The 14,785-nt window shown below is 46.2% G+C and overlaps 1 protein-coding gene across 2 annotated transcripts in view; it reads left to right on the top strand.

Moving 5' to 3' along the window:
* Positions 1–14,203, top strand: part of BNIP3 (BCL2 interacting protein 3) — a 67,971-nt gene extending 53,768 nt beyond the window's left edge. For both annotated transcript variants that reach the window (XM_063962187.1, XM_063962188.1), the window contains exon 6: positions 13,913–14,203. In XM_063962187.1, the coding sequence (XP_063818257.1) occupies positions 13,913–13,958 (46 nt within the window). In that variant the 3' untranslated portion in view covers positions 13,959–14,203. The remainder of the gene's footprint in view (positions 1–13,912) is intronic.
* Positions 14,204–14,785: the final 582 nt, after the last annotated feature.

Genomic DNA, 14,785 nt, shown 5'->3' on the forward strand with positions numbered 1-14,785 from the left:
CATAAGGTTCTATGCCTTCGATACTGCCGCTTCCCAGGATGCTTCCTTTGGACGCCGGGTTCTTGTGCCCGCTACAGTGCGTCCCCTCCCATAAGGAGCTGCTTTAGGACATCCCCATTGTCCATTCCTTGTGGAGCCCAGTGTACCCCGCAGCAGAAAACGAGTTTTATGGTAAGAACTTACCTTTGTTAAAACTCTTTCTGCGAGGTACACTGGGCTCCACAAGGCGCCCACCCTGACGCACTTAGCTTCTTCGGGTTGGTATGGCATTAGCCGCTGACACTTCTCCTGTCGTGAGAGTGTGGTGTATGTGGCTACTAACCGTTGTCGTCTCTTTTCCTGCTACTGATAAAGGAGGCGGCGCTGTGCATTCTGGGAACAGTCAAAGCTTTGAGCCTGTTGGTGCCTCGGATCAAGATCCTATTCTACACCCCATTGTCCAATCCTTGTGGAGCCCAGTGTACTTTGCAGAAAGAGTTTTAACAAAGGTAAGTTCTTACCATAAAACTCGTTTTATGGGGAATTGCAGTGCCGTATGGAGGGGCGGGACTAAATGATGCAAATTCACTTCACTTAACCATGCCCCCTCCTGGTGGACATGTGAATCACGTCATTTGGGGGAAGGGCCTAGTGACTGACAGTCTGGCTTCTCCCGGAGAGGAGACTGTAAAGGTAGGCAAGCCTGAGCTAACTAAATGCACCATATTCACATTCAAACTTTTTTCCATGAAATTCGTCTTTTTTTTTTTTTTTTTTTTTACAACTAACACAGAGTCTATTTACTAAACCTTGGATGGAGGTAAATTGGGTGGAGATAAAGTACCAGCCAATCAGCGCCTAACTGCCATGTTACAGGCTGTGGGGCAGATGTATTAACCTGGAAAAGGCATAAGGAAGTGATAAACCAGTGATATGTGCAAGGTGATAAAGGCACCAGCCAATCAGCTCCAATATGTAAATTAACAGTTAGGAGCTGATTGGCTGGTGCCTTTATCACCTTGCACATATCACTGGTTTATCACTTCCTTATGCCTTCTCCAGGTTAATACATCTGCCCCTGTGTTTGAAAAGTGACAGTTATCCAAGTCCCCTACCTTATGGTTCCCTATCTAATGTAAGTTGCCTGCCTGTAGATAAGCAGTGTCTGTTACACACTGAACACCTGCCTTTAGCGATTTAATATACAGTTATCTGCAGAGAGATAGGAGACGCAGTAAAACTCTTCATAGTAACCAATATCAGTGGCGTAAGTTCGTCACAGTTGCCCGGAGGCAAGATAAATATTGGGTGCCCCCTATTTCCTATATTAAGATAAATATATGTAGTGTGTGTGTGTGTGTGTGTGTGTGTGTGTGTGTGTGTGTGTGTGTGTGTGTGTGTGTGTGTGTGTGTGTGTGTGTGTGTGTGTGTGTGTGTGTGTGTATATGGAGTGTTCAGAAAAAAAAAATACTGTATCTATACATTTGATTGTCTTTTATTTTAAATCACACATTTCTTAGCAGTCATACCCAGGATTAGAACCCATGACCTGTTACACTAACAGCAGACACTTTACTGATGGAGTTATTTGCTCCTGTAGAGGACGCATGAGAACTCAAACTATACGAAGTTACGTGTAATTGTCAGAGAAGAATCTTCATATAGTAAAAATGCTCATACTTCCTATACAGGCGCAAACAGCTTCATCAGTAAGGTGTTTGCTTCCAGTGTAATAGGTTGTGGTTTCTAATCCTGGCTATGACACTTGTAAAATGTGTATATTCAGTATAATAAAGACGGTGTGATTTGTAAGGTGCAGGGACCAGTGAGGAAGTCGGCCACTGAAAAGACAGCGACAGCTATCAATTAACTTAATTCAATGGTGTCATAGAATGGGAGGAGAGGTGCCCCCCATCAGAGCAGGAGCCCGGCGGCAGATGACTCCGTTGCCTCCCAGAGTTCAGCCTCTGACCAATATAGCCAACACTGTAATATAAATTGCTGCGGAGCAGGTGCACTGTACTGTGTTATGTAGTTGTGCCTATGTGTGCAATAATCCCTGTTTTTACTGAGCCAATGATGTAATATCTACAAGCTCAGTTAAAGGGATTACTACAAACAATTTTTTTTATTTTTTATAGTTCATATTCCCTAATTGAAGAGAACTTTTCCGGTGCCTCCTGTAAAACTAATTAGGCCGACGTAGTAATTCAGTTTGCACCGTATCCTCCTCCCTTTCCTATTTGCTGCACTAGAATTTGTCATGCAGCCAAGATGACTATGCTGTTTTTTTTTTCTTTACTTTGTTGTTGCACAAATCCATAATACTGCCTATAACTTCACTTTCTGTAACCTGATTCAGAGATGCAGGCTGATGCATTTGCAGCTGCGACCCCGTACGCTACTACTGTATGGAAATATGCCAGTGCTGCTGCTGCCGCCTGGAAGTGTAGGGAGACGCCCAGTGGTGGTCTGGCAAATATCACCATCTGCATACAGAGACACCGTGTCAGCAGATGCTTCAAGAATCGGACGTCCGAGTCGCCCTGTGCTTGTGCAGAAAGGGCACGTGTTTTGTGATGCAGGCGGCATGTTTTCTGAGTATGGGATCGCAGTCGCAGCCTGAAACATGACGCACCTGCATTTTTGCTGCCAATCCCGGTTTCCTTCCCCATACCCCCCCTGACTGTCTATCTCTTTGCATATAAATCCTCACCAGCAATGCTAAGGTACCTTGTCCTGGGTGCAGTACGATTTAGACACATGCCGGGATTTGGCGATAATCGCTTAATTGTGATAACATCGCCATAGAATACAACTCTGAATCAGGCCCAATGTTTGCAAATACTTTTATACTTAAAAAAGGCAATATTTGCTTTGTTATAATGTAATAATGTTGTGCCTGCAATACTCCATTTCATTGAATATTAACTTTAAGTGGCAAAAGTCATAGGACCTCCTCTAACCTGGTGAAGTGCAGCAATTTGATGTGGCATCGATTCCACAAGTGAACAGAAGACCTCTGGAGAGCAGGGCCGTCTTAATAGCATTGTAGGCCCTTGGAAAAACAATGTTCTGGGGCCCCTATCCACCCATTCTCATACTCATAAATTACCCCTCCTGTGATCATGCGCTGTCTCTCCTCATGCTTCCATACAGTGAATGGGTGTCAGCACTTTGATTGGTGGATAGCTCCAGCCATCCACCAATCAGCATGCTAACAGCCTTCGGGATACGGTCGTCATGTCGACCACACTTTGGTCGACAGTCATTAGGTTGACCACTATTGGTCGACATGCATAAGGTTGACATGGTCACTAGGAAAACATGGTCATTAGGTCAACATGAACAAGGTCGACATGGGAAAAGGTCGACATGAGTTTTTCACTTTTTTTGTTTCTTTTGTTTACATTTTTTTACTTTTTCATACTTTACGTTCCACGTGGACTACGATTGGAAGTAGTAACACCATGCGAGGGGACACGGTGCACTAATTGGGGTTCCCCGTCACTTTACGAAGAAAATGACACAAAAAAAGTAAAAAAAACCTCATGTTGACCTAGTGACCATGTCGACCAAATGTGGTCGACCTAATGACCCATACCCCAGCCTTCCACTGTCTGACTGCAGGCTGGGAGGTAGAGAAAGGTGCATTCTAATTGGTGGATAGCTCCATCCTCCAATCAGCAACATGGACCTGCTGGATAGATGTTGACCTATGCTATCTGGATAGCTTCCACAGCACCATGATATTTGTAGGTGCAGGATCTTGAGTGAGAATGGACCTCTCCACCACATCCCATATATGCTTGATTATATCCCATAAATACTTGATTGGGTTCATGTTGGGCAAACTATTGGGACTCTCCAGAATGCTCCTCAAACCAGTTCTAGACAACTTAGGATCGATGACATGGTGCATTGTCCTGTTGGAATTTTTCATTGCTGTGGGGGTACATGAAGGCCATGAAGGTCTGCAAATGGTCATCAAGCAACTCAATGTAGTGGTTACCGGTTCAAGCGGACCAACAAACATAACCCATGCCACGTAAACACACCCCACACCATTATAGAGAACCACCACTAGCCTGCACGGTGCCTTGTAGACTACTGGAGTCTGTGATCTAATGGGGTTGCACCATCAGCCACATGCTGCCAGTCCTCCAGGAACCGACTAGCGAGGTCACAAGCCTAGATGAGGCACTTTGTTGGGTCTTCTGTTACAATATCCCATGGAAGCTAAAGTACGCTGCACTGACCTGCTGGATATGCATCTGGTACCTCTTGCATTGAATGTGGATGAAATTTGATCCAGCGTTGCTAGTCTGTTACCATGGACAATTCTGACCAGACGCCGCTGGTCACGATCATTAAACACCCGTGGTTGGCCACTATGCTGTCCACAGTGAGTGGTAATTCCTTCCATAAGGTATTCACAATAAACACGAAACACCATAGATTGAGGAATGTTGAATGTTTGCACAACTTTGGAAATGGAATGTCCTATCCGTCGGGCACCCACTATCATGCCCCGGTTGAACTATAAATCACGTCGCTTTGCCATGAGCAACCTGTCTGGTGTTCAAACTGACTCACGAGATGTCAGATTACAACTGGTGCAGGTCTGGGCATTTCCAAAATATCACAGTACAGTGGCGCCACCTACCATTACCTATACTGCTATACCATGACTTCTGGCATTGCAGTGTATATAGCCCAGAGGGATTCAGTATGATATCCTGGCTGTTGGGATCCCAGCGGTTAAAGAGACCGTCTCCAGGATCCCGACAGCCAGAATACCGACGGCGAGTGCTGCATTTCCCCTCATGGGCTCGCTGTGCTCACCACGCTTCGGGCCCAATGTTATATTCCCCCTCGGGTGGTGGCGTGGACCACCACCCGAGTGGGGATTCCGGGCAACTGTCAGTATTTAACCGGGTGTCGGGACTCCAGCCTCGGTATCCTGGCTGCCGGGATCCTGCCAGCCGGCAACTTGATTGCCTCCCGCCCAGAGGATAAGAACAGTTGCTTAGAATTGCAAAAATGATGTACATTAGAGATAGTCAGGCTGATGTATTAACCTGAGGAAGGCATAAGGAAGTGATAAAGCAGTAAAAGTGCAAGGTGATAAACGCACCAGCCAATCGGCTCCAGTATGCAAATTAACAGGAGCTGATTGGCTGGTGCGTTTATCACCTTGCACTAATCACTGATTTATCACTTCCCTATGCCTTCTCCAGGTTAATACATCTGCCCCATTGTGCTGTACAGATGGAGAATATTGAAAAAATAAGAACATTTCTAGGGTTAAGCTTTTCCACGAATAAATATTTAAAATCTGGGGCTGTCGCCCGTATTTCATTAGGGTGATAAAGTGCAAACATTTGGAAAATCAGCCTGGCTCAGTCTGTTTATGCGCTCGCTAACTTGTGTACACATTACTGCAAGGTATCGATCACTTGCTTTATCGTTAATAAAATATAGATTAGTTCAGTTAGGATTAATAGGACATTGTTATAAGGCGTCTTATCAGAGTCTGTTGAAACTTTGAATAACATGTGGGACTATTAGGTGCCTCTGAGCTCAGTTGTCAGCCAGGACTGATATGTACTGTATGTCTGCAAGTAAACATGTTGCTGATAGTGTACTGGGTAATCTTATACACCATCAGCTATGCAGTACATACCATTTCTGAACTCACATTCCACCCCCTTCTCTACCTTTGTTGCACTGTTGTTTAATATGTTCCCTGTTTAGGATATCACACTCTTCGTGTTGCGCACTTTGGGGGTAATTCTGAGTTGACCGCAGCAGGAACTTTGTTAGCAGTTGGGCAAAACCATGTGCACTGCAGGGGGGGCAGATATAACATGTGCAGAGAGAGTTAGATTTGGGTGTGGTGAGTTCAATCTGCAATCTAAATTGCAGTGTACAAATAAAGCAGCCAGTATTTACCCTGCACAGAAACAATATAACCCACCCAAATCTAACTCTCTCTGCACATGTTATATCTGCCTCCCCTGCAGTGCACATGGTTTTGCCCAACTGCTAAAACATTTCCTGCTGCGATCAACTTGGAATTACCCCCTTTGTAAAGGGAAATGTGTGGACTGCTGCCATAGTGCTGTATAGTGGGGGTCATTCCGACCCCGATCGCTCGCTGCAGTTTGCAGCGCAGCAATCGGGTCGGAACTGCGCATGCGCCGGCGCTTGCCGGGCGGCCGAAGGGCGTTGTTCCCTAGCGATCGCCTCTGCCTGATTGACAGGCAGAGGCAGGAGGGGGCGGCACGGCGGTGTTTGGCCACCGTTTTGGGGGCGCGGTCCGGCCAACCGCTGTGCAGTGCTTTTGTATTTGTGTGTGTGGGGGGGGGGGGGGGCAGACATGCAAGGCGGGCTAGCCCTAAATTTAGCACAGCTACGATCAACTCGGAATGACCCCCCGTGTGCTGTTCATGTATAGATCTATTTATATAAGGCTGAGAAAAGAAAAGTAGTTGTCATGATATAAGGGTGCCTCTTCAAAGGCCCGGAAAGTGTCCAATAAACGGTGTGACACTTATTTGGTGTGTTCACTGTATATTAACCCTCTGATACAGTCATGGAGCTCTACATCTGCTCCCACCTGCGTTACAATTATGAGGGGTTAATTTTACACTTCTGCACAATGGCTCTCATTCAGTATGGATCGCAGGCAGCTTTGCAAATGTGATCCTTAGCAATGCAAATGCAGTAGGAGGTGTTACCTCCTGGCTGCATTTGCGATCGTAGCGCTGCAACCGGAGTCGCAGTACGAGATCAAAGTCGCGATGGACATCTGCGACGGCAAGCGGAGTAAGCTTCAGCTTACCCAGGCTGGCCGTCACATGGCAGCTTGTGAGGCCAAGGAAATTGCCTCTCACGACGTAGCCCTTGGCCTCGCCACTGCCAGAATGTGATCGCAGGACCCATTCTGCACCTGCACAGGAGCGATCCTTACTGAATGAGGGCCAATGTGTGGGGTTGCATGGAGTGGCAGGAGTATTGTAATATTGTTAGACGTTTAAGATGCCAGACGTCTGCAGAGACACATACCTTGAACCAGTTTGGCAAATGCAATCTCTGCCAGGTCTGACTCTGAGTCTCTTCTCCCATTCATCCGTTTCCCTATCCATGACTTTGCTGACATTCCTCAGTTCATAGTTATCCGTGGACTGGGCCAAAGAGGAGTCGGCTTTCTGGATTATATGGCTACTAGCTTGGGGGTAAATAATGCCAGTATAAGAAATAGATGAGAAGCCACTGATTCAGTGTCAGCCTTTTACAAAATTAAGGTGCTTATGTACTAATATTGGACACCCCTGGAGCCTATCCAAGCTTCCTGAAGTGCTAATAGCTTTCTTCCCATCATAAGTCTTTCAATTAGGCACAAATTCAGTGAGCTGCTGGAACACGGTTCCGGTATGAATGGTCGACCATGTTATGGTCGACCACTATTGGTCGACATTGACATGGTCGACATGGACATATGGTCGACACATAAAAAGGTCGACATGATTTTTTTTACTTTTTTTGGTGTCGTTTTTTGCGTAATGTGACTGGGAACCCCAATTAGTGCACCGTGTCCCCTCGCATGGCTCGCTTCGCTCGCCATGCTTCGGGCATGGTGCCTTCGCTTCGCTCGGCACAGATTACCGTTCCAGTCGTAGTCCACGTGGATCGTAAAGTATGGAAAAGTTCCCCAAAAGAAAAAAAAAAGGTAAACTCATGTCGACTTTTTCATGTGTCGACCCTTCATGCGTCGACCATGTGTCCATGTCGACCATGTCAATGTCGACCTAATGACTGTCGACCATAACATGGTCGACCATCTGAACGGATACCCTGGAACACTGGTGCCCTCTGAACTTTATTGTGGTGCCTTTGCCCTCTGTTATGTAGGGGTGGGGGAGGCCAAACGCACAAATGCTCAGGTATACAGTAAAGGTGTGACTATGTTACTTCACTGCCCCCAACTTGCAGAAACATCCCAAACACTAGTAGGGAAAGAAACTAAATTACATATGTAATAAAAATAAGTTATATCTACCAAGCTGTACTGACTACCAGTTCTGTGAGAACAGTGACCCAGCCTCTGTGTATGTACGCAATGTTGATGTACGTTGTGAAGCGATTTTTTTTTTTGCCACCGACATTACGCAAAAACTACTTGATGAATTTGTATTGCGTTTTCACTATTGTATAGCTTAGTGTCCTAGAATGAAAGTGAGGTTGAGGTATGTGTGATCTCAGTGTGACATCAGGGAGAGAACCAGATGCTTGACAGTCAGCACATTAATTGTGCAGGCTCCTCAAGTCCAAAATGACTATATATATCTGTATATACAGATATTGCACACCCCAAAAAAAGCTCAGGGCTGCAGGTGCAGATCTCAGGACCAGCTGCTTCTCCCATGGGCATCTTTCTGTGTCTTGCTCACGAGTTAGTAGCCCCAAGCATCTTTTGGTGTTAATCCCTGAAGGAAAAACTGCAAAAATGGTTAACAAAGAAATTTTGTGATCAATGGGGGTAATTCTGAGTTGATCGCAGCAGGAATTTTGTTAGCAGTTGGGCAAAACCATGGGGGTAATTCCAAGTTGATCGAAGCAGGATTTTTTTTTAGCAATTGGGCAAAACCATGTGCACTGCAGGGGAGGCAGATATAACATGTGCAGAAAGAGTTAGATTTGGGTGGGTTATTTTGTTTCTGTGCAGGGTAAATACTGGCTGCTTTATTTTTACACTGCAAATTAGATTGCAGATGGAACACACCCCACCTAAATCTAACTCTCTCTGCACATGTTATATCTGCTTCCCCTGCAGTGCACATGGGCCCTCATTCCCAGTTGTTCGCTCGCTAGCTGCTTTTAGCAGCATTGCACATGCTAAGCCGCCGCCCTCTGGGAGTGTATCTTAGCATAGCAGAATTGCGAACGAAAGATTTGCAAAATTGCGAATAGAAATTTCTTAGCAGTTTCAGAGTAGCTCGACACTTACTCTGCCACTGCGATCAGTTCAGTCAGTTTTGTTCCTGGTTTGACGTCACAAACACACCCAGCGTTCACCCAGGCACTCCCCCCGTTTCTCCAGCCACTCCCGCGTTTTTCCCAGAAATGGCTGCGTTTTTTCACACACACCCATAAAACGGCCAGTTTCCGCCCAGAAACACCCACTTCCTGTCAATCACACTCCGATCACCAGAACGAAGAAAAATCCTTGTAATGCCGTGAGTAAAATACCTAACTTTTGAGTAAAATAACTAAGCGCATGTGCTCTGCGAACATTGCGCATGCCCAGTAAGCGACTAATCGCAATATAGCGAAATTCGGCAACGAGCGAACAACTCGGAATGAGGGCCATGGTTTTGCCCAATTGCTAACAAAAATCCTGCTGCGATCAACTTGGAATTACCACAGCGGCACAGCCGTGCCACCCCCTCCTGCCTCTGCCTGTCAATCAGGCAGAGGCGATCGCTAGGGAACAACGCGCTTCGGCCGCCCGGCAAGCGCCGGCGCATGCGCAGTTCCGACCCGATTGCTGCGCTGCGAACTGCAGCGAGCGATCGGGGTCGGAATGACCCCCACTATACAGCACTATGGCAGCAGTCCACACATTTCCCTTTACAAAGGGGGTAATTCCAAGTTGATTTCAGCACGAAATGTTTTAGCAGTTGGGCAAAACCATGGGGGTAATTCCAAGTTGATCGCAGCTGGACATTTTTTAGCAGTTGGGCAAAACCATGTGCACTGCAGGGGGGGCAGATATAACATGTGCAGAAAGAGTTAGATTTGGGTAGGTTATTTTGTTTCTGTGCAGGGTAAATACTGGCTGCTTTATTTTTACACTGCAATTTAGATTGCAGATTGAACACACCACACCCAAATCTATCTCTCTCTGCACATGTTATATCTGCCTCCCCTGCAGTGCACATGGGCCCTCATTCCGAGTTGTTCGCTCGGTATTTTTCATCGCATCGCAGTGAGAATTCTCTTAGTGCGCATGCGTAATGTTCGCACTGCGCATGCGTCAAGTAACTTTACTAAGAAGAAAGTAATTTTACTCACGGCTTTTTCGTCGCTCCGGAGAACGCATTGTGATTGACAGGAAATGGGTGTTACTGGGCGGATGTACGGCGTTTTAGGGGCGTGTGGCTGGAAACGCTACCGTTTCCGGAAAAAACGCAGGCGTGTCTGGAGAAACGGTGGGAGTGCTTGGGCGAACGCTGGGTGTGTTTATGACGTCAGCCGGGACCGAAAAGCACTGAATTGATCGCACAGGCAGAGTAAGTCTGGAGTTACTCAGAAACTGCTAACTCGGTTTTGATCGCAATATTGCGAATACATCGGTCGCACATTTAAGATGTTTAGATTCACTCCCAGTAGGCGGCGGCTTAGCGTGTGTAACTCTGCTATAATCGCCTTGCGAGCGAACAACTCGGAATGAGGGCCATGGTTTTGCCCAATTGCTAACAGAATTCCTGCTGCGATCAACTTGGAATTACCCCCCATGTGCACTGCAGGAGAGGCAGATATAACATGTGCAGAGAGAGTTAGATTTGGGTGGGTTATATTGTTTCTGTGCAGGGTAAATACTGGCTGCTTTATTTTTACACTGCAATTTAGATTGCAGATTGAACACACCCCACCCAAATCTAACTCTCTCTGCACATGTTATATCTGTCCCCCCTGCAGTGCACATGGTTTTGCCCAACTGCTAAAAAATTTCCTGCTGCGATCAACTTGGAATTACCCCCAATATCTACAATATAAAATATACATCACAATATTAGATGGCACTACTGTCTTTGTAACGGGTGGTCTTCAGTATGCCGGCGGTCGGGTTCCCGGCGACCAGCATACCGGCGCCGGGAGCCCGACAGCCGGCATACCGACACTTATACTCCCTCTTGGGGGTCCACGACACCCCTGGAGGGAGAATAAAATAGTGTGGCGCGCATAGCGCGCCACCGTGCCCGTAGCGTGGTGAGCGCAGCGAGCCCGCAAGGGGCTCATTTGCGCTCGCCACACTGTCGGTAAGCCGGCGGCCGGCCTCCCGGCGCCGGTATGCTGGTCGCCGGGAGGCCGGCCACCGGCAGATCGTAGTGAACCCTTTGTAACATGACTCCCGCTGAGCAATAAGACTTCCACGCGAGTGAAGCAGTGGGCAAACAAAGTGTGTATGTATGTATGTATGTATGTATGTATGTATGTATGTATGTATGTATGTGTAGGTGTGTGTGTGTATATGTGTGTGTGTGTGTATGTATATATATATATATATATATATATATATATATATATATATATATATATATATATGTACACGTAGACTGCTTATGCATAATTATGTGTCTCTTGCAAGGGTAGGACTGGCACAAGATGGGTACGGTCCAGACTGCAGAAATAATACAGCTTTGTTATATGGATGACTTCACACATTTAGTTCCATGCACACAATAAGGGGCCAGTTCTATATAATATAGTTTCTCTTATGTCCTAGAGGATGCTGGGGTCCATTTTAGTACCATGGGGTATAGATGGGTCCACCAGGAGCCATTGGCACTTTAAGAGTTTAACAGTGTGGGCTGGCTCCTCCCTCTATGCCCCTCCTACCAGACTCAGTTTAGAAAATGTGCCCGGAGGAGCCGGTCACAGCTAGGGGAGCTCTACAGAGCTTTCTTAGAAAAAGTTTATTTTAGAGTTAATTTTTTTACAGCAGGCTGCTGGCAACAGCCTACCTGCAACGAGGGACTGAGGGAAGGAGTAGTGTCCGCCCTGCGGGGTCTAAGCCACTGTATCCACTGACTGGACCCTGAGCTTCAGTTAGTCTAGTTAGTACCCTGTAAGAAAAGATACATATTTCCTGTGTCTTTAAGTAAGGGAGAACGCAGTAATAGCATTGGAACAGCATGTGATGTGCATTATGAATTATTCATAGCAGATACATTTATTCATGAATATGTAGACTATATGAATGCATTGATTGTGCATCATAAATGGGAACGGGCAGTACCATGTTCTTCTGCCTTCCTGTTATTTCCCAGATGAGACCTGCTATGGCTAAAATGGTTTTAATATCGATTGTACATTGAAACTTGACCCACAAGCTTTGAAAAATTGCAAAGTACAAAGGAAAATTACTTCCCACGGATTATTGCTATAAGCCTGTCACACATTAATGTCTAATTACACCTATTATTGTTTTATAATTGCACAGTAAAACATATGGGGGTAACTTGTGAGTTAAAGATGTGTTCATTTCTACATATGGCATATCGGAACAGGGCTTTTACTCTATCTGGCTGTCAAGTCCAAACATATTATTGGTGTGTGTATATTGCAATATCCGTAGTAGTAGTGGTAAATGCACACACCCGACAAATGCAGGAGTATATTAGAAATGACCGTTTGCTGGACTCAAGGTTGTGCGACTTTTCTACAAAGAGTGGGAGAAGTGCATGAACAAGTGGGGAAAGCATCCTGGGCTCCCCAAAAGTGGCAACTGAGCAGGACTATCTAGAACGGCAGTTAGTGGCCATAATACAAGTACCGTGGGGGGGGGGGAGGATCTTGTTGGGATCCCGGCGGTCGGAATCCCACCGCGCAAAATACCGACGTCGGGATCCCCACCGCCAAACATACAACCATGGAGTGGGAATAGAACCTGTGGCGAGCAAAGTGAGCCACCCACCCCGCAGCGAGCCGAGCGTAGCGAGCCCGCAAGGGGCTTCGATCCGCTCACCACCCTGCCAGCATTCTGGCGGTCGGGATCCCGGCGTCAGTATTTTGACCGCCGGGATTCCGTATCCAACCCACTGGAGGTTCTTAAAAGGTGGCAAATGGCTAATTGTTGGAAAAAAAAAATTCAAGTATTTATCAGCAAATTAAAGTCTTTCCAGCATTCTGGGTTACAGAAAAATGTCAGTGTATTAATCCAAGTTTGTACAAAGTTGGAAAAATAAAGAGCAAGTAACTTTGCACTTGGACAAATAATATTACGATACAAGGTGTGCAGATACATTTAATATATTTGCATGCAGGGTAAATACTGGCTGCTTTTGCATGCGGCCCACAAACACCGGTAGCTTTATTCTTATGCTGCAATTTGGTTCTGAGTTTGGACACGCTCCACCCAAATCTAAATCTCTACACATTTTATATCTGTCCTCAGCATGGTTTTACCGAGGTGCAAAGTTTTACCCCTTTCACACTGCCAAAAATAACCCGGGTTATTGCACGTGAAAGTGCAGCAAACTGGGTGTTTGTGCCGTGTGAATGGGGCCAGGAGAAATAACCCAGATCGAGCGACCCAGTATTTCAAGCGGGGTAGCGACAAGGGTTGAACACGGGTGTGCAGTGAGAACGGGTAACCTGGGCCAATGATCTCATCTCCAAGCGTCAGCCCGGGCCATGTGACCGCTAAAGCGGCTGACCCGGCAATAAGCTGGGAACAGCTGCGTAGTGTGAAAGGGGCCAAAGCTGGGTCACACCGTGTTCGAGGTCCCGAGTGCAACACGGCTTTGGCATTGAATTGCAAATGGAATTTGCCATGAGAACCTAAGGGTTCTATTTACTGACTGGTGGCTACTGAATTTATGCATATTCTAGTTCAGGCCTGGGCAAGTGTTGTGACACTACAGGTCCCAGCATACCCTGCTACCTATCCGTGAAGTGAGGTCCAGATCCACTATAACACGATTTTCTGCAAATTGTGTGAAAGCCCCAGATCCGCCCGGTACGCTGGGGAAGCAGGTGGGTTCCAGGCGGCTACTCTACAGTACTCTGCCGGCTAGAGTAGAAGGCTCACATACATTTGTGCATCTTCTAGACATTGCGCATAACTTTTAGAATAACTTACTTCTGTAAACACAATAAACTATTATTTCACAAGTAATTCTATTTCTTTTTCTTTTTCAAGGGTATATATTGGAAGGCGCCTGACAACCTCTACGGGCACGTTCTAGAATGCAGAAGCAGCAACATTAGAGTCCAGCATGAAACGAGAGAGACAATTGGTCCTTCTGTAAATGAATGTTGTGTAACAAGCTCATATTGCTTAGTGCGGGGCTGATAGCCTCTATATCTAAGGTAACCTATTTTACTCAGATCAGTGGGCATGCTATACGTAGGTTTCCATCTACTGTGAATTGTAATGTAGCTGTAGACATGATTGTAAGTTTATTTTATAAATCCCTAGTGCCTACTTTCACTGTGTGTTTGCCAAATTCTCCATTCCAAAAGCTTGACCGTATGAAACCCCCCCAAAACATGTTGATTTAAATGCCGCAAAAATGTTCCTGTTGTATTGTTGCTATCTGAGAATAGGGGTGTGTATCGCGTGACCGGCGGTCAATATACAGACGCCGGCATTGAGAAGTCCCGGGGGGGATGTAGGTGCCGGTGTTGTGAGGAGACCGCCGGTCACATAACTACATCCCGAGAATAAGCTCTCTGCCTCCCTGCAGAGCAATTCTCTTCTGGACTGAAGATAAAACTCTAAGGGGGACATTTACTAAGCAGTGATAAGTGCGGAGAAGTGAGCCAGTGGAGAAGTGCCCATGGCAACCAATCAGCACTGAAGTAACATCTATAATTTGCATACTATAAAATTATACAGAGCTGCTGATTGGTTGATGGGGCAACTTCTCCACTGGCTCACTTCTCCGCTCTTATCACTGCTTAGTAAATGTCCCCCTAACTCTACATTTATAGCGGCTCCTCTTGTAACCATCGCAACTCGGATGCATGCGCAGACTAAAACATCGAACGCTTGCGACATCGCCAAAGCATC

Source organism: Pseudophryne corroboree, chromosome 3, assembly GCF_028390025.1.
Source record: "Pseudophryne corroboree isolate aPseCor3 chromosome 3, aPseCor3.hap2, whole genome shotgun sequence".
Lineage (NCBI taxonomy): Eukaryota > Metazoa > Chordata > Amphibia > Anura > Myobatrachidae > Pseudophryne > Pseudophryne corroboree.